Source organism: Quercus robur, chromosome 9 (assembly GCF_932294415.1).
Source record: "Quercus robur chromosome 9, dhQueRobu3.1, whole genome shotgun sequence".
NCBI classification, from domain to species: domain Eukaryota; kingdom Viridiplantae; phylum Streptophyta; class Magnoliopsida; order Fagales; family Fagaceae; genus Quercus; species Quercus robur.
In genome coordinates, this window is record NC_065542.1 from 44,666,905 (window position 1) to 44,687,223 (window position 20,319).

The following is a 20,319-nucleotide window of genomic DNA, read 5'->3' on the forward strand; positions in this document are numbered from 1 at the left end:
TGGCCTAATGACAATTGTGGAGTCTGACCCACTAGGTCAAGTGGACTTTGTGTATAAGCCCTTCCCTTACTCCAGACTCAATGTCTAGTGCATAAACCTCTACATCGTAGACCAAATTGGTTAGTAGACCTAAACAAAGTGGTGACTTCCAACCCTTTACCTTGGAGCCCACTTGACTGAGGCATATAAACTCCTAGGGTGTTGTGCTCACAAGGGCTTTTAGGTGTTGTGGCCAAGTTAATGACTAATTGGTTCAAGTTACCACATCAGCCACCTCGCTTAAGATTGATTCGATTTGACACCTTTCAATTAGGGATGGCAAAAACCCTTCTGGTTATGGGAACCTACCTCGACACGACTCGATAATTGTGGGTATTACCCTACCCAATAAGAATTCGGGCATCAAGGGTGAGTTTTACTCATATCCAAATTTGACGAATTAGGTATGGGTATTACCCGACCTTCCTGCCTTTAAAAAAAAATATTTTGATTTAAAACATAGTTTTATTTCACTAGGAAAAAAAAAAAGGTTTAAGACAAAAAAATTAAGTAATTAATTCCCTCTCTTTAAATAGAGAAAAAGAAAATACAAGAACCAAATCTACATGTATCAATTTCTCAACAAGAATAACAAAAAATAAATAAATAAAAACCCAAAAAAACAGGGTTCGGGTCATGTTTGGGAATCCATAGGTAAAAATCTGAGTAAAAATTGGGTACGAGCACTTAACAAATATTGGGAATTGGGTATTCATGGGTAAACCTTTCGTGTCGAGTTTGGGTATACTTGACCCAAACCCGATCCATGGCCATTCCCACCATTTCTCTCCATCAAAATCTAAAAGAAGTTTCATTAGTTACTTTAGAATTATTTTATAATCTACAATGATTTTTTTATTTTGATATTTGCTTTTATCATATAACTTAAAATAATTTTGGTTTTCTTACTTTTTATCATTATTGAAGTATTTTCTTTGGTTTTTAGATGATTTACTCTGGCTGGAGCTTGCTTGTATTTGTGTGCATGGACATATATAACAAAGTTTTGGTACAATCTTTCTCCTAATGAACGACATCTGCAATTAATTTTTAGCTCAAAATTTGATAATTCTGGTCTAAAGTCTAAACTTGGCCAAATTAACATAGTAACATTTAAACCCTGCCAATAGGAATTTTTTGTCCCTCAATAGGACCTCATAGCTCATCAAGTTGCGAAGCTACTCGTGTTGTACAAGCTGGAATAACACATATATATACTTCAAAATAACTTTTGAGTGGAAGTTACAATTGGAATAAATCCATTCTTGAATGCATAAGTTTCACTACTACAACATCCGAAGAATCAGATTCTTCCCAAGGACCATATTAATAATTAATGTTAGTGGTTTGATACCTAAAGGATTATATTTTGCCATTAGAAATCACAAACCTTTCCACCTTTTTTGATTAGAATTTAGATACCGTGATTCTTAGAATATATTAGTGCTACTAGGATGGTCTATGGTTCCAACTTGTGGCAGTTTCTTTTCTCTTCTTTTCTTTGGTTCAATTCAACAAACTCATCTGTACCACTTTCATTATGGCATATTTTGTCAGCAAAACAAGATGAAGGAAATTGGATATGCTTATATATATGCTCATGTAATTTCAAGCATTATGTCTCTCCCCTATCCCTTTCTGTTGGGATCATACTTACTCATTCTCCCAAAAAAAAATCAGCACCTATGACTCGTGTGTTACAATTTGCAAGACTGATTGAAATTAAAGGCGAAGCCTGAGGGTGGAGCTAGTATTTGGTGTCACCGTTATATGTGGTGAACATAAAATTATTTTCCCTAAGGGTGGTCTTGCCCTTTCAAGAAATGAAAAACAATAAATAAATAAATAAGAAGAGGAGAGAAATTCCTCATCACCCAACAACATTCTTATAATTTGATTCCATTGACGACGAATTCTTTTATGTATTTGCCATTAATATATTTTACGAACTACCATCTCTTCCTTATTTTATCGTCTCTAAGTTTTATAACACAACAGCAAAACTAGGATAGATGAAAAAAAGAAATAGAAAAAAAAAATCTTTATTAAGTTAGTTTTTATTTATTTAATTTCTATAGGTTAATAATTTTTAAAATCAGTGTATATTATATTGTGTGTATATATATATATATATATTATTTATATATGTATATATGCATGTGAGCATGTGTAAATTCTAAATTTTGATCCTTCTAGAAGTAAATCTTAGCTTTGCCTGTAATTGCAATACTTTAGTTTGATTTATTTATTGCACTTCCTTTACTCCAAAAACAACAAAGAAACAAAATCCAAATTAGCCAATAGAAACTATATAAACTTTTTATTTTATTTTATTTTATAAAAAAATTGTAGTTATACAATGAATATTCTTAATGTATGGTTCATGAAATACATGAAGATAAGTGGATAAACATTAAATATATATAGCAGCTCCGTTGGAATATGTCAAACTAAAAATTCCTTCTTACTCAAATTGAATATTCTCCAATGTAGAATCTGATCCCCAAATCCTCCTCCCTCTCAACAAAATTGAAAATTTGTGTACATTCCAAAGGATATCTTTATATTCAATCACAAACTTCAGTCACTTTCATTCTTTTTGTTCTATTTGGTCAAGCATTGTTTATTCATTTAATTTCATGCACACTTCAATCACTAGAAATGACTTTTCTTTTTTAGTCACGAAGAAAACAACCATTTTGGAGAATGAAAGATATATATGGTCCCAAGCAAGCTTTTTACCATATGTTCCTCTCTTGGATGCTCCTCACAGGTATGGGTCACAATCTTCAGGTATCTGTCACAATGGTTGATTACCATGCACACTCACAGTTGTGCAAATTGGCCAAAGCTTAGCACAATGCAAACAAATTGGTGTTTTTTTTTTTTTTTTGGAGCATTATTGTGATTTTTTTTCCCATTTACAACAATTATATTTTTTGCAGAATTCATTTACAATATTTTTTTCACTAGTGAAAATTTAGAGAGAGAGAGAAAAATAAATTAAAAAACCCTATTTTGTATCTTCAAACACTACTTTATTTATTTTACTAACTCATTTTACAACTCATTCCACATCTCAGTTTTTAATTTTACATAAAATCCAATGAAATAATATAAACCACTTAATAAAATAATAAAAAATATTCTTATTTCTCTGTTTCCTCCCACTATCTTTTTCTCTTTACACACAACCACAAGATTAAATATTAATTTTTTCTTTACAACCTATGAATAGTAAGGTTGCATATATGCAATCTTACCATTCATAGATTGCAAATTTTGTTAGGTATACAAACCCAGATAGAGTAAATTTTTGCTATCTTGAGTTATAAAATAGCAACTAGGAGTGTTTATACCCTAATATTAATGCTCTTAAGTACGCATAAAGATCACTTAACCAAAATAGGAGAAAAGAGTAAAAGTTAAAGCTTTTAATAATTAATAGTAGCACAGTTTTGTACTTCTCTTGTTATTTATTTATTTTTTGGGAAAAGACTTCTCTTGTTACACAAGCAGATGATAAATTATAGCACAGTTTATGAGGAATTTTTATATATTTTTTAAAGCCGCTTATGCTCTTTACTGCATTCTCATCTAATTATGAAAAAAAAAAATTATATGCTTTTTTAGATCTCAAAAATTTACTCTTTTTTTTTTTTTTTTTGCATAACCACTTTTATAACAAACACTACATCCGAATTTTAAAAGCATCATATTAATTTTTTTTTTTTGAAAGGTTAAAATAATATTTTTCTTTCTCAACAAACCCAATCAACACATCGCATCTTCTCAAAAAAAGAAAAAAAAAAAAAACACATCACATCATATTAAAAGAATCTTTTTTTTTTCTTGTTAGTTCAGAAGCGAGAGACAGAGTTAATAAAAAAGTGAGAAAAAGTTTTACATAAGCTACCGTGCTTTTATATATTTAGATAAGCATTTTAGTATTATGTGAATACTTTTATGCAAAATATAGAACCGGATGGAGCTAGTTTTGTTCCCTCTCTTTAGCTACAACGTTACCTATTTTGCATTTTTAAGGGTTTTACATTACTGGATTCTATTTGCTGTGACTTAAATTTATTAGTTTATTTATCTTATTGGGTCATGTCAGTAGTAAGCCCAAATAAAAACTAATGAAAGTTTCCCTTTTTTTCTTTGGACCATGCGGTGAAGTACGCGTCTGTGCCATCCCAACTAGTCAATCCAGCCCAAATCCCACAATCGGACTCAAGCCCAGTCTAGTGACAACAATATTTCAAATCAGACAGGTTCCTTAAAACTTGATCATTCTAAAGGATAAAATTTTCTTCCAAAGTGGTTTGGAAGAAATTTCATTCAATCTACTATGTGATGGTCATAAGATCATCCACGTGTCCCCTTTTTATTTTCCTCCCATGTTTTTTGGTTGTTAAAGACTCAAAATTCAAACTAGCTCTTTACTTGTTCAGATCAGATTACAAATTCAAAGCCCAGGACCCCTTGCCTACTTCATTGTCCATTTTTTGGAATTTGGGGTGTTACTACTTCAAAAATCTCTGGTCATATGAGAAGAAAATTACACGTGTCTAGATACCTTAATTTTCTGGTTATTTTCAGTTAGGTCAGACCAAAGCCAGATCAGCAAGTCTTCCCAAATGTTAATGTTTTGAAACTTTCAGAGCACTAATTGTCAATCAACACAATCAAAAGAAAAATCCCATTTATGACTTATGGGAAAATGAATTATTATTTTTTTGAGATATGAAAAGAACAGAGTAGGGGAAAAATTCACAAATTGGTGTCATCAAGTACAAGTAATGGATGTCATCAACTAATTTTTGACACTGTTGATGAACTTATCCTACAATCTTCCAAGCAGGACAGATGCCTCATCTTGCAGAACCTTCCAAGCTGCAGTGACATGCCTCTCTTCTGTCAATGGAGCTCCTACGGCAAACCTTAGTATGTATTTACCTGAAAGGACCTGCAAATAATTGTTACATGCAAGGAACTTAGCTCATGCACTGAAAGTCATCACACGGAAGCAAATAACTATTTTTTGTTTTCTAAATGAGGACAAAAGAAAGAATACCATTATAAATGTCACATGAAGAAAAATAAGCTTACTGTATGAGAAATGAAAATTTTCCCAGTTGAGTTTATTGCTTCTAATAGGTCATTGTTCAATTTATTGCCATTATCTTCATTGTTTCGAGGAGGCAGAAGGCGGAAACAAACTAATGAAAATATCCGAGGGGTAACAACCTGCAAACATGAATTTTTGTTCACTAATCCAAAACTCTTTTTGCAGAAAATCACTTGAATTAACTATAGACATGAAAAGTACATAAAATTAGATTGAACTTCAGAATATATAATGGGCTCCTAGGACTAAAAAGAATACTAAATCAAATCAAAGTATCAAACAAATATGTTCATAAAGATTACCATTACCTCAAATCTTGGATCTTGAGCAACGAGGCCTTCAAAATGTTCAGCCAACTTGATGTGGTTCCTTATGTAGCACTGTAGGTTTTCTATACCATATAGTCGTAGAACCATCCAAAGTTTCAATGATCTGGGAATCAGTATACGGATCAGTAAATGGAAATATAGCACATGATTGATTATAAATCATTTAGGTTTAGTGTGAGTGCGTATGTTGAGTGTCTGTAATTTATGAGCTCCTAGAAAGAGTCTGGATTAAAATTTATAAGCCAAACGAGCAAAAGCCTTAACTGTTGCAATATCAGTGGTAAGTGAGAGGACAAATAGTGGTGAAGAAATAGGAAGTTGCATACAAAAATTCAGTAGTTAAATATGAGTTGCATACAAAATGAAAGACCTTAACTATACAGAATGTACAAAAAGGATCACCTAAAGAATACATACAAGATTCAGCCAATTTATAATATCTATAAAAGAAGAAAACTGGATGCAACCAAACAGGAGCTTCTCACTCATACAATAATCTCAAAATAAATTCTTAATCTGAACGCAGGGAAGCCCAACACCATTAAAGGTCCACTTGTCACCAACAGTTCAAATAGTGTATGGTTAGAAATGGGCTCAAATTCTATATTGACTTGATTTGGGTTTTCTTCGAGTAGAAGGAAACTTATTCCTTGTTAAATAAGTGACTTGGTATTCATTTTCCACTAGGTATTTCTAGGCCGGAAAATATATTGACTCTTATATATAGAAAGTACTAAGGAAGGTATTTCTAGTCCACCAAGGAATAGTATTGACTCTTATATAAAGAGAGTGCTACAAAGGATTTGGTGGCTTTTAGCCCAAGAGATACATTTTTTTGGATAAGTCACAAAAATTTATTGAACCAAAATATAATCACCCATGTACATCAGCGATGTACATAGGGAGCATCACAATCAATCTTTCAAATTACAATGCTTATGCATATCTAATAAAGAGTAACAAGGAGGAGATTTGAAAGCAACATTCCAATCTAGTAAAGTGTGAAAAAAGAGAGACTAAATCTCAAGAATAGACTGTCTACATCCCTCAAAGAATCTCGCATTTCATTCACGCCAAAGACACTACATGATGCAATGCAGCGCAGCCCTCCAAAAAGCAATATTTCAATTTCCATCAAAAGAACCTTGCCATCCTACCAACAAATCAAGGACTTTTTGTGACATAACCCATAGAAGACCAAACAAACTCCACACCACTGTCCATAAATCATAAGCTATGGGACAGTAAAGAAACAGGTGATCCACCAACTCCCCACCACATTTGAGCATATAGCACCATTCTAGTGCAATAATACCTCTCTGTTGTAAATTTTCAATAAATAAAATCTTCCCTAAGGCAGCAGTCCATGAAAGGAAAGCTACCCTAGGAAGAACCTTTGTTCGCCACACCAACTTCCAAGGAAATGACATGCTGATATCTGGGGTAAGAGAATGGTAGTAACTGCGTATCTCGAAGCCCCGGCTCTTGGCTGGCCTCCAACAGAGGTTATCTAGATCCTCACCCTTCACTGAGGTGGAATAAATTAAATCCATAAAAGCAGTAAAGGGATCCAGCTCCCAATCTTGGACTAATCTAGAAAACTAAGTGTCCCATTAGGGAAATGCATAACCTCATCTATAGAAGATTCCTTATCACAACAAATTCTATATAATTCCAAGAAGGCTTCTTTAAGTGGACAATCACCACACCACAAGTCATGCCAAAATTTTACTCTAGTACCATCACCCACGTCGAAATGTATAAACCGGGAAAACATCAACCACTCCCATCTTATAGACTTCCAAAGACACACCATAAGGGCCCGAGACCCCTTTCGTACACCATCTAGGCATCTACCCCATTCACTCCAATACTTCACCTCTATAATCCTCCTCCAAAAAAGATCTTTCTAAGTGCCATATCTCCACAATCATTCTCCTAACAATTCTTGGTTAAATCTTCTCAAACTATGAACTCCTAAACCCCCAAACTGCAACAGTTCACAAACCTGAGCCCAGTTAAATAGATGGAATTTAGGTTCCCTACTTATTTCCTCTCTCTTTCCTATTCTAGTGGAGGTGGCTAACCAAATTGAGAAGCTTCAGATAAATTTCTTATGGAGTGGGATTGGTGAGGAACCTAAGTTCCACCTCGTTAACTGGGCTTAGGTTTGTGAACCATTGCAGTTTGGGGGTTTGGAAGTTTGTAATTTGAGAATATTTAACCAAGAATTGTTAGGGAATGGTTGTGGAGATATGGGACTGAGAGAGATCATCTTTGGAGGAGGGTTATAAAGGTGAAGTATGGGTGTGATGGGGTAGTTGGTGTACATGTGGAGAGGAGAAGACTCTTGAAAGAATATGGAGTAGGTTTCTTTAGAGAGTATTTTGATGTTTGTTTATTGTTTAAGTGAGAGAGCACCATTATCATTAGGTGTATTAGAGTTTTGGGATTGCAAGTCTTGTTTGTGAGTTTGTAAGTATATATTGAGAGTTTGCTTTAGGTTTAATGGGAATTTGGGCTAGCTTGTGTTTGTAAGAGGTTTTGAGAATATTTGTATTTGTGAGGTTTCGTGAGTGTTGCAAATAGGCCCTTAAAGTTATAAATTGCTGTCAAATTAAAGATAATTTCCATCAAATAGCCTTCCTAAGTTCCCTCCAAAACACTCTAAATTCACTTAAAGCCCCTGCCAGGATTATCAATGGCTGAAAGGGATAGTAGCTGATTTAGAGGACAGCTGGACCTCCTGAGCAAGAAACAGTGAACAGAGGATTAAAGGAAGGAAGAAATAGAAGAGATAGAGAGACTGAGATAGAAAAGAATAGGAGTATTCATTAGTCAACTGCCTGCCTGTCCTCAATCATACACGTGCCTTTATATACATGATCTGTTACTTCTACTCATACCTGACCTGTTGCTTCTAACTAACTCTCCAGCTCACACTACTCTGCCAGCCACACATTATAACTGCTACTAACTACATCTCAGTCCTATTAACCCAGCCTCACTAACTATAGTCACTTACAAGCCTCATACAACAGTAAAACATACCACAGTATTGAATTACAATGTTTATCACAACCACACTACACCACACAGTAATGATCCTAGCAGCCCCTAACTCAAAGAAAGGTCTTGAGAGGAGTATCTAGTCACAAGCCTAACCCCTATCAGATATAATTGTATAACATGAATAGCACATCAACAAAACATAAATGTCTTTCTTTTGAGGAAAATGTTCAAAGGCACACCTAAAGCGACGTCCAAGAGGAATTTGCCAATCCTTGTAATCCACAACCATATTTGCTTGAGATGCCTGAAATATATTTTGCAATATCAATCATAGAAGTTGTATAGGAAAACAAATTAATACACTAAAAATATCACAGGAATGTTTAATCTCAAACCACATGGCAATCCACTATCAAATATCAACACTCTAGTGCAGACACAAAGATGCACCAGGATTAGTGCTAATTTGAATTTCAAATTTTGAAAATTCATTGATGTAATTTGAATTACTTTCCTTATCGATGTACTGATTGAAAGCCTATTTAAAAAGTTTCAAGAAAACATGTAAGGCGGATTGGTGAATGAAATTTTGTATTAGAAAATTTCCAATTGCTGGGGGCTGATTCTAAAGTTTTTCTGTTTGGTGTTGATTCCAAACCCTAAGTGCTAATTCTTAGGTATATCTTTTACATTTTATTAATTTCCCCCCTTTTGATCTTCCTTTTTGACACTGTCCAGCATATATCACTCTCATTCAAAATCTGGTGCAGTTGTCAATGTAGAATCAGCAAGTGATAATAATAAATCAATCAGAAGTAGGTCCAATTTTAAAAGGGTAAATAGTTTTGGAATTCATATTGCTTTGCAGCAGTTTATTGAAGATGCGATTCTAAAATGCTAAACAGTTTTTCCAGGAGCTCTAGAAAGAAGTGTGGTGAAGGTAGTGACGATGGTGTTGTACCTCCATAATTGGAGGGTGAGATAGGTCAGCCCCCTGCTCAAAGCAAATGCATTTTCTGTTTTGGAATGTAGGGGTCTAATAGCCCCTTCAAGCAAAAGGAGATTCGAGCTACGGTGATCAGAAATAGAATCTGTTTGCTAGATTTAATAGAAACTAGAGTAAAACAGATGAATGCTTTGACAGCAAAGAAAATGCTGTAGGGGGATGGGAAAATATTGGTACTTACACTTGGCATGGGGCTGGTAAAATATGAGAGTGTTTGAGGTTCAGTGTGATTAGCATGTCACATCAGTGTATACTGCTACGTGGAGAGTGTTGATGGAGGGTTTATGTCATATATATCTTTCATATATGGTTCCAACTATGACCTACTGAGGGGAAAACTTTGAAAAGGTATGATTGGCTTAAAAAATAAGGTGCAGGATGCTGCTTGGTTCACAACAGGTGACTTCAACAGTATTCAAAAGGAGGGTGAAAGATTTGATGGAGAGTCTAATGGGTATGAAATTGATTTGGATTCTTGATTACACCAGTCAGATTTGGTTGATCATCCTTACACTAGTTGTTTTTATGCTTGGAGTAACAAAAGGGAGGCTAATGAGTACATTGCAAAAAAGTTGGATGGAGTAGTGGTAAATGAGAAGTGCTTGCATTAGTTTGAGCAATCTAGGTGAGGTTCCATGTCATCAAAAATAAAAGAAAGGGAAAAAAGAAGTGGAGTTTCTAGTTCTAGGAGTCTCTGATAATTCTGCAATGATTGAGGAGTTTATGCCTCGGGTGCCAATGAGCTATGCTCAACTGGCACTTCCTTCTCCCATAATAATTGGTTGGAGGGTGGTCCTAGGTTTAAGACCCACTGGGTGTGTATGTAACTTACAAATCAAGAAACAAAACATTTATGCCTAGGGTGAGTTAGGTCCAAAGCCCTTTAAAGATTTAACCATTGGGCTGATCATGAAGATTTCATGTAGATAGTGGAATGTGCGTGAAAGATGGAGGTTAGGGGGACACCTATGTATCAGCAATATCAGAAAATGATGGCTCTTAAAGGTAGATTGAAACCATTTAAGGGTGAACATTTGGTTGTTTATGTAATAGGCTAAAGCAAGCTAAACTGGGGTTAGGTTAAAGGAGGCTCAAAGGTTTATATGCTCTGCAACTCAGGTCAGCAAAACTACACTGATAGAAAGAAGGCTTGCTTAATTTGTAATCTTCACTAAGGCATTCTGCAGAGGCATTCTTTAGGTAGAAATCAAGAATATATTAGTTAAAGCTTGGAGATCAGAATACAGCTTTTTTTTCCATAGGGTGACAAAATTCTAGACTGGCAAAAATCAGATTAAGTGTCTAGCGGATGATCAAGGGGATAGGGTTGATAGCATTGATGGGAGCAAGGGCTTAGTAGAAATTTTTTACAAGAACTTGTTGGGATCTAGTAGCAGAGAGCCAATCAATGATATATATGGTGTAGGCTTAGAATTTTCATATAAAAGAGAACTAGAAATTAATGTTGCAGACTGATGTCTCTGAAGAGGAAATTAGGAAGGCCATTTTTTCACTTGGCAGTGGCAAGGCTCCTAGGCTGGACAGGTTTACTTGTCATTTTTTCAAAGCTTCTTAGAAAATTGTGAGTAGGAATAGACTTTGCTAAAGAAGGATTTCAAACAGCAAACTCTACAATCATTACATTACATTGGTTGCCAAAATTGTAAATCCTTCTAAGATAGACGAGTTCAGACCTATTTCATGTTGCAATGTCCTCTATTAATGTATATCTAAAATATTTGCAGAGAGATTGAAGGCTTTCCTTGATGGCTTTCTGAGTTCTAGTGCCTTTCTGCCAAGTAGGAGGATAGTTGATAATGTTTTGTTAGTACATGAATTGGTCAGGAATTATCATAGAGACAATGGAGTAGCTAGATGTGCAATCAAAGTGGATTTGATGAAGCTTATGATTTGGTAGAATGGGACTTTGTAGTGGGTATTTTGAGAGAAATTGGAGTTCCAATGAATTTTAGAAGGTGGATTAAGACCTGTAACATTACCCCTATGTTCTCAGTAGTTATCAATGACATCCTTGTGGGTAAAGGAAAGAAAGGCTTGAGGCCCGGAGATCCTATCTCACCCTTTTTTAATAAATGCAGTCCAAAAAGTACAAGGAGGAAAGAAGAAGCACAAAAAAAGAAAAGATTAATTACAAAGGCAAAAAGAACTAAGGAACAAAGGGATAGAATCACCTAGATGTGAGCCCCCAGGCCTGAGACCAGTCAAAAACAGAACCACTAAAAGAAGCAAGCAATTGATCTCGCCCTTTGATATGAGCATGGAGGTTTCCTCAATAATGATGCAAGTAGCTGCCAAGAAGTGAGTGAGTTTGTTTTTCATCCTAAATATGAGAAGATTTATTATACTTATCTTTGTTTTTCTGATGATTTAATTATCTTTGGTGGAGAAAAGGTGGAGACTGAATTACCCAAACGATGCTAAATCAGTTCAAGCACTTATCAAGCCAGTCAGTAAATTGTAGTAAAACTGAGGTTCTCATGGCAGGCGTCAATGAGGAAATTAAGCAAGAAATTGTAATTGAGTTGGATTTTAAGGTAAACTTCCTGTTAGGTATTTGGGGATCCACTAATATCTGGGAAACTCAGTGAAAAAGATTGTTTGCCTCTTGTGGGGAAGATCACTGCAAGGATAAATTCTTGGAATGCTATCATTTGCAGAGAGATTGCAATTATTTCAAGCTGTTTTGTTCAGTTTTCAGGTCTTTTGGTCAAATATTTTTATCTTAACAAAGAAAGTGATAAATCCAGTTGAACAAAAGCTTAATGCTTTCTTACAAAAGGATAAAGATGCTAAGATTAAGGGAGTGGAAGTGGCTTGGGAGGTGCTGGCCAGACCTAAACAAGAAGGAGGTCTAGGACTCAAGAAGCTGTCAGATTGGAAAAAACTAAAATTTTGAGGCACATTTGGAATATATCTGCAATTTCTGGATCCATTTGGGTGGTGTGAATAAAGATTTATATTTTCAGGGAAAAAAAGCCTATGAGATATTAAAATTCCTCAAGATTGCTCTTGGAGGTGGAGGAAGCTACTTCAAGCCAGGGCTGGTGCCAGGAATTTCTTAATATTTATAGTTGGTAACAAGGAAAGCCTCAATGTTTGGCATGATAATTGGGCATTCCAATGGTCCTCTAATGAAAAAATATGGTAAGAGGATTATCTATGATTTGGGTAGCTCCATAGATGCTAGATTATCTACCATGATCAGGGATGGTGAATGGTGCTGGCCCTACCAGATCAGGCCAGCCAGTTTTAATTCAATCTAAAGCTTTTTCATATGACCATCCTAAGCAAAATGAAGTCTTTCCCTAAAAAAGACTTTCAACTGCCTCTATGTCTGTAAGTCAATAAGTTTAAATTATATACCAATTTGATTGGCTGATCTCAGCATATTATCACTTTGACATGTTTGCAAAAACACAGTAAATTATGCAAAATCAAATTTATTCAAAGAGCTTGTTCTTAAACCTTAAGAGGTAACAAAATCGGCTAGAGACCACATCTTATATATATAAGAAGTCCCAAGCCATGTCAAAACCCTTGGCACATCATTACATGGAAAGTTTTTTTTATAGATCTTTTGTTCACCACTGTTGCACAAGAATATCAAGATTCAAGAAGATAGTCAGAAAAACTTACTTTATTCTTCAAAAACTCTGGATTTGTCGATAGGGACTGAACCAAGGCAGTTCTATCCTGTTGACATGAATTGACAAAAGTAAGAAGGGGGGAAAAAACACCCTCTTCTACATATACATATGGAGTAATAAGTACAATAAAGAATTGAAGTATGGACTTTAGGTTTTAATGGTGACATGGGGATATGATGGCATACCTTAACCCAAAGTGCTGAACAATCAAAATTTGTAAGGAACCATTTATGTGCATTCATGTTAAATGAGTCAGCTTCTTCAACACCATCAATGTATTGGCGGTACTCTGGACATATACAGGCACTTCCAGCATATGCAGCGTCTACATGAAACCACATCCCATTGCTCTATGTAAAGAGAAGATGCATTGCAATCATTGTAAGATTGTTCAAATCTTAAAAATGTGTTAATTACATATCATAAAATTATATAATACATAAAACAATTTTTTCAGGAAGAACAAAAAAATTTGATTATTTCTATTATTTTCTCTCCTGCTTTGTGAGAAGAATGTCAAACAGTTGAGAAAGAAAATCTCGAAGCTCTCTCTCCCTTCTTTTCTTAAAATGACAAAGTGATCATCAAGTTCAATTTTTTTTTGGGGGGGATAAAAGGTTGGAAGTTCTAGATAATTTTAAATGATGCACTTGTGGAAAACTATTTCTATCTCTACTAATATTAGGAAAATTTGGTCCATTTTAATACATAATGCATTAATGAAATTTGGCCATTTTATTCCATAATGCATTAATGAACTGTCTTATGACAAACCATTTCAATCTCTTCCAATTTTAGGAAACTTGGTCAATTCTATACATAATACACATTTGAATTTTCTAAAAGGAAAAAATCCTGCTAACTCATTCAATGCATAAAAGGTTAGGGACGCCAAGAGTCCAAGACACATCCATCCTGAATGGGGCGGGTTTCCCAGCCCCACCAAGTGGTTAGGCTGGGAATTGGGGTTGATTTTATAATCCAAGCCAGTTTCAGGGTGTGGGAAGGATTTGGCCTCCCTGCCCTACCCAGAGCATAAATTTCCTTAAACATTAATGTTAATGGTTTCAATTAAGCCATTTCTTATTTCTTTTAATACCTCCCACCCCCTTTCTCTCTCACGCATACATACACACATTTGTGGTTAGGCGGTTTGTCTCCCCTCCCTTTTGCTTTTCTGAAAAAGTATTATTTACTAAAGAATTATAAAAAGACAAGAAAAAGGGGGTGACACCTCAAATCATCAACATTAGATCTGTATATGAAACTGATATAGTGTGCAAAGGAGATCTCTTGGTTTTCTCATCAGTTCAGTCAAATATGTTACCTTAGCAATCTTTCCAAGAGCAAGCAAAGGATCAACAGCTGTTGATGAAGTAGTACCAACCTACAAGTATAAATGGAAAGCTTCTTTAGTTAATTTTAACTTCTAACATTACATTATTTCAGAGTTCAATAGTTCCTATTCCCCCCCCTCCCCCCCCCCCCCCCCCCCCCCCCCCCAAAAAAAAAAAAAAAAGCACTCCCACCCCTGCAGAATTAAAAAATAATAATAATATTTATATATATAAAAGGCAAAAACCATAAAAGAATTTAGGCTTGTGCTCACCATTACACAGAGTTTACCATGTTAAAAATCAGTTAGCAACTAGACATCATTGTCACCATTATTATTACTATTATAAGGAATCCTTGAGATTCAAGACAATATTTCTTGCACTTTAGAAATTTTATTTTAAAAGAAAAAAATAAAAATAAAAACTATAATTAAGACATGTTCTAATGAGTAAATCCTGCATCCTCAGCAAATAACATGAAGAAAATTTTTGATCATGAATATGACTGGTAATTTCTTTCATTAGCAGGCTGGAAAGAAAAATGAAAATCAAAAGCCTAATAAAGAATATGTCAGCTTCCGACCAACATTTATAGATGTTTTGAGTACCATGTCAAAGTCATTCAAGTTAATACCATAAATTTCACTAAGTCAAACAGCAATCTTGACAAAATTGTAACTTTTCTTAAATATCCAAACCTCTAAGAATTGTCTAAGCTTGTGCACATTTAAAATTAGTACAACAAAATTTGCAAGAAAATTTAACTCACGAATATGGCCAAAAGTAGTCATGCAAAATTATAATTTCAATTGGCAGCTCAGATTTGACCAACCAAAAAAAAGAATACTCAACTTTTAATAGAGTAATAATTTGGATCATGTTGAAGGTGCCAAAAGGAGGAGAGGAGGTTCAAAAGATGGTGTTAAGAAAACACAGAATATTCTAACCAATTAGTAACTCAGTCAGAGCATTGAAAAGAAAAATAAAATGATGATAGAAACAGAAGGAAACAAGCTAACATCTAAACTCCTTAGTTCCTTACAGTAGCACATAAGAAAAAGGGGACTAAACCAATGGCAACATCATGTGCAATTGCTTCACAAAGAATATCAGGCGAAAGAGCATAGTTAGTTGAAGATTCCGTTTTTATCACCCTGCAATTCTCCGGGTGGATTCCTGCTATCTGCGATTAAACAATAAACATTTATTATTAACCAATATACTGGCACTACTTAAAATTAACATGAACTTGCATATTGGCAAAATCAGGTCCGAGTATGAGTAGGTGTAGGTCCATTGCTTCTGACATTTGGTATAGGCTTTTCTGATTGAAAAGGATCAAGAAGTCTATTTTGAACAGAACTCTGTTGTGTGTTTGATCTGTGGTTTGTTATTTGCATTTTTGATAATCCAATAGATACAATGGAGGAGGAGGGGGGACTTGAACCCTAGACTTCTCCATTGGAAAGTCCAAGAGGGGCCAGTTGAGCTACAAGACTTTTGACACTTGTTCTTTGCTTGTTTTTGCTGTAGCTCTGTTCTCAAAGTTTCGTTGTTCTGCAGCTGAAGCTGCTGTTGTACTCTTAATGCACACTGCCGTTTGAACTAGTTATTGTGTTTGTTGAAGAAAAATTGTTTCTTTCACAAAAAAATAATAATATAAACTTCATAACCACAACCAAGCAACATAAGATGAAATTACTAATATGAACACGCCCATAATAATTGTAACTCAAAAGTTATAACTGTCTTAACAATGTCTCAAGGCTATGCCTCAAGCACCTCTGAGAAACATTGAGAATTTGAGATAGAACTGCACCTTCTTGGTTACCATCATGTGCTTAAGGTAATCATACAAAACCACTTGGTGATTTGAAGGGAAAGAAGAGTATCGCAATTAGCAGTTTGATTTGGTAGATAAAAACACTAAAGAAATTTATTCTTGTGCTAATAATTTATTATTTTGTTCAGGTTTTCTACCGTTGTTCACAGCCACATACTGAGTACAATTTGCTTTCATATCTATTCTATTATCATATGTAAGACTCTGTACAGAGAGGAGGGAAAGTCTGCTCAGAAATGAATTAGCATTGAAGCACTGACAGAAGCAGAGGTTCCAAAGAGATGAAACAAAAGAATTTGGCAGCAAAACCCAGAGGTTGGGGTAATTAGTTAGTACCAGCACCAAGTATTTTAAAAGCTTAAATAAAATTGTATGATAATGGCAAGAGAAGCATCTTTGGATGCTCAGCACCCAGCACCCTTTGAGGTGCCTAGGCACTAAGGTTTGAACCCCACCAGCCCCCCTCCCCCTATTCACCTAGGAAAAAAAGAAACTTGGCAAGAGCAAAAAGAAAAGGCACAAAAGGAGTAAATGGAACAAAAGCTGTTGAAGCTGAATCATTTTTATATAAAAAAAATAAGCCTACTAATGGATGCATATATTAAGAGACACACAATAAACTTGGTTATACAACATTGACCATCCTGAAAATTTTCAGTGAGTTTACGTTACAGACCTTAGCATATGAATTCATGATTCACACAAGTATCAGGAAGCATCCTTTAAAAATAATTCAAAACTATGAAAAAAGAAACTAAAATTAAAATAATAAAAAATAGATTGTTTAGATACTTATGCATGTTTATAAAGATACCTGGCAGGCTTTCTGTATTGCAGAATGTGTTTGATCAGATGCATAAACCACAATTTTTTCAAGCGCATTTTTGCCAAGCCTCCTTAAAACCTTGTCACGAGCAGCCAATAGCACAACTAAAACAGCTTCACTTGCCGTGCCCTGTATCACTCCACCACCTTGTCCTACAATAAAATTTGCAACATAACTCTGTAAACTTCAGACACTGGAAAACAATCCAATCCCAAAATATCAGAACCCTTGTATGCCTTAAGGTTTAAATTTAACTTCCAAAAGCAGTCCAAATTCAATCTAAAATAGAGTTCTGGACCTTAATCCAACTCATTACAATATTTGTACACCGTATCATCAGACTGTAAAAACATATTTTGACACAAAAAAAAAAAACATATATCCTGCAAATTTAAAGATCCTTTAATTTAGTTCATTCACTTAAGGTTGGTGTATTCCTAATTGCAAGGTATGCTCATCTACACAAGCATTAAAGAATTAGTATGTGGTTGAGATTGCTGAAATGATACAATATGTGTCATATGGTTTCCACTCCACTACTACCAAATATTGATTGCATATAGCTCTTTTTTTCTTTTTTGAAGGAAGAAATGTTTAAGTTCTCTGTCAACATCAGGAGGCCCCAGTGTTTCTCACTTGTCTATATCAAGCAGAATAGACACAAAACTTTGACTAGAGAAATAAAGAAGAAGAAGCAGGAGCAAAAGGAGCTACACCTTCAGTGTATTAGCCCTTACCTGCTGAAAGGAACTCATCAGGCAGTTTAAGCAATTTAGCAAGCCAATCCAGTACAATCATTTCAAGCTCTGTTGCTGCAGGAGAAGTTATCCAACTGAAACCCACAATGTTAAGACCAGCACTGAGCATTTCTCCTAAGAATCCGGCGATGCTGCTATTTGAGGGATAATATGCAAAATAGTTTGGGCTTTGCCAATGGGTTACTCCAGGTAATATCTTTGCCTGAACATCTGGAACCACCAAAAAAAAAAAAAAAAAGGACATGAAATATGTTTTTTTATCAAAACAGAGAAGGTGTTTTGGGGGGGGGGGGGGGGGGGGGGGAGGGGGGGTTTGGAATAAAAATTGAATTATAGATTAGAAAGTTTGGCAAGACTCAATTGCTTTCAACCAAAAATATAAGAATAAATGAAGCACATAATCATGATAGAAATTTATTTTCAAATTACTATTTTATTAACCATGGAGTAATAGGGGAAAAAAAAAATTTAGTTGAGAAATGTCACCATTAAATATATCATCCAATGATTCTGGATGATTAGGTGCAGAATCTGGTAACATGTTACGAAGATAGCCAGGCTGCACAGAAAGAACCCATTCTTGATACCAAAGGAAGAAGTTCTATTGAAGAGCAAAATAAATTAGGCTGCAATATATAAAAGACAGAAGAAATAAAAGAGACACATCGCCAAGAGCCTTGTAGCTCAGTGGTATTGACTTGTCTCCTTTATAAAGAGAACTAGAGTTTAAATCTCCCTCCCCCATTTGTTGTAAGTTGTAACTATCAAAGGGCGAATGCTAGGCAAGCAAGACTATAACCCTCTTCCAAAAGAATCCAAATGATGAGCATTAAGGTTAAGGCCTTTGGAAATGACGCATTCCAATATCTGTGGACCTATGTCATATACCAGCATTGGAGGTCAAAGGTACATCAAGGTCTTTCTTGATCATTATACCATCAAAAGTCAAAACTGGGCTTTCCATGCGGAAGTCTAAAAAAGATGAATCTTTAGAAAAATTGAACTATTTTATGATAGGGCAAGAATACACACACACATTTGAAACCAGCTCACTGGCACCAATTTCCAATGCTCGCACACTGAGAAACAGAAATCAATATGCCTTTCGAAAATGCTGGTTTTTCTTTATACATAGACATCACTAGTATAAATTCAAAGACACAAGTGTACGTAGAGAAATAGAGATTGCCAAAACCTGAACTTGGCTGAGAACAGGGAAATTCTCAATGGTTTTGTAGTAATCAGCAATGAAATCCACCATCTTATGTGCATGTTCTCTGAATTGCTCAGCATCCATTGGCTTCAAGTCACCATCCCTATTATATCCATCCCTGACAAAGTGTAAAAGGCAAGACCCACATAACAAAATGATACAAACAAACATTAAAAAAATGCAATAAGCAAGACCCAGAAACGGAATTATCAAATAAACACACTCAGAACACAGAAACAAAAACCAACTAATGAAATTTTCATTTGGTGCTACATAGACAAAACAATCAAACAAACAAACAAAACCCAGAAATAATTAGACAATACTCATGACTTACATTGTTAGTTTTGGGAGGGAAGCAAAGCAAGTGAATGTAGATGAAGAAGAGTTTGAAGAACAAAGCAGGTTTTAGAAGGGTCAGCGAGAGCGAAGTTTATGAATATCAGTCATACAAGCAATCAAACAGGGCAGTTAGTAGGATCAGCGTGGTGACTAATATTCGCTCTGGTTTCACCTGTGGGGACGTGTACAAAATCTAGTGGACAAAATCTTGCTCGTTTTTTACAACTGTTTTGCGTGGTTCCATGAGGACTTTTTGTCATTTTTATCATCCACCAGGACGGCAGGACAACCACAAACTTGATGTAATATGAAAATAAACAGTCAAAGTGCTAATTATGAAAATAAAAAATAAAAAACAGTCATGTTCTAATTATATATACTAGCTTTTGTGCACGAGCGTGAGACTGTTTTATTTTTTGGATAAATTTTAATAATTTACGTTCATTATAATTTTGTGATTATTATATTTTCGAATAATCAAGATAAAAAAAATAAAAATTAGGAAAGTGTGATGAAAATATGATGAATATTATGTGTTTGTTGTTGATGTGCAACTGACAAAAAATCTATTTCAATTAGGAATAATATGTGGAGAAGTTTTATTTTACACGTTTCTTTTTTATGAAAAATTCTATTCAAAGAATATGAGGAAGGTAAATATGTGGGGAATTTTTTAAGCTATTGAGTAGAAGTATAAATTTATTAGAAGTAGGAAGACATTTCAACATAGAAGTAGAAATTAATTATTTTTGTCAATTTACTATTTTAACCCCATTTTTTAGTTTTAGGTAGGGATATTTTTTACGGTAAAAAAA

The 20,319-nt window shown here is 34.8% G+C and overlaps 1 protein-coding gene across 2 annotated transcripts; it reads right to left on the reverse strand.

Annotated features, from left to right (window-relative positions):
* Positions 1-4,732: 4,732 nt before the first annotated feature.
* LOC126698605 (phenylacetaldehyde synthase) lies at positions 4,733-19,744 on the reverse strand. Of its 2 annotated transcripts, none has more exons than XM_050395953.1 (13): positions 19,500-19,744; positions 19,145-19,265; positions 18,436-18,508; positions 17,929-18,159; positions 17,180-17,343; positions 15,565-15,705; positions 14,513-14,572; positions 13,371-13,535; positions 13,175-13,231; positions 8,751-8,815; positions 5,479-5,602; positions 5,152-5,289; positions 4,733-5,008 (listed from the first exon to the last, which is right to left on the reverse strand). In XM_050395953.1, coding segments are annotated over exons 1-13 (1,464 nt in total). In that variant the 5' UTR covers positions 19,502-19,744; the 3' UTR covers positions 4,733-4,885. The 2 variants fall into 2 exon arrangements, with proteins under 2 accessions (XP_050251910.1, XP_050251909.1); XM_050395952.1 differs by having other exon boundaries at positions 19,145-19,280; positions 19,500-19,743.
* Between the last annotated feature and the right edge of the window lie 575 nt (positions 19,745-20,319).

Bases quoted from the DNA above. Each gene is read 5' to 3' on its own strand.
- LOC126698605 (XM_050395952.1), bottom strand. The intron at 18,509-19,144 runs GTTTTGGCAATC...CTTTCTGTGCAG, and splicing joins CTGTTCTCAGCCAAGTTCAG to CCTGGCTATCTTCGTAACAT. The intron at 18,160-18,435 runs GTGACATTTCTC...TGGTGGTTCCAG, and splicing joins ATTGGATGATATATTTAATG to ATGTTCAGGCAAAGATATTA.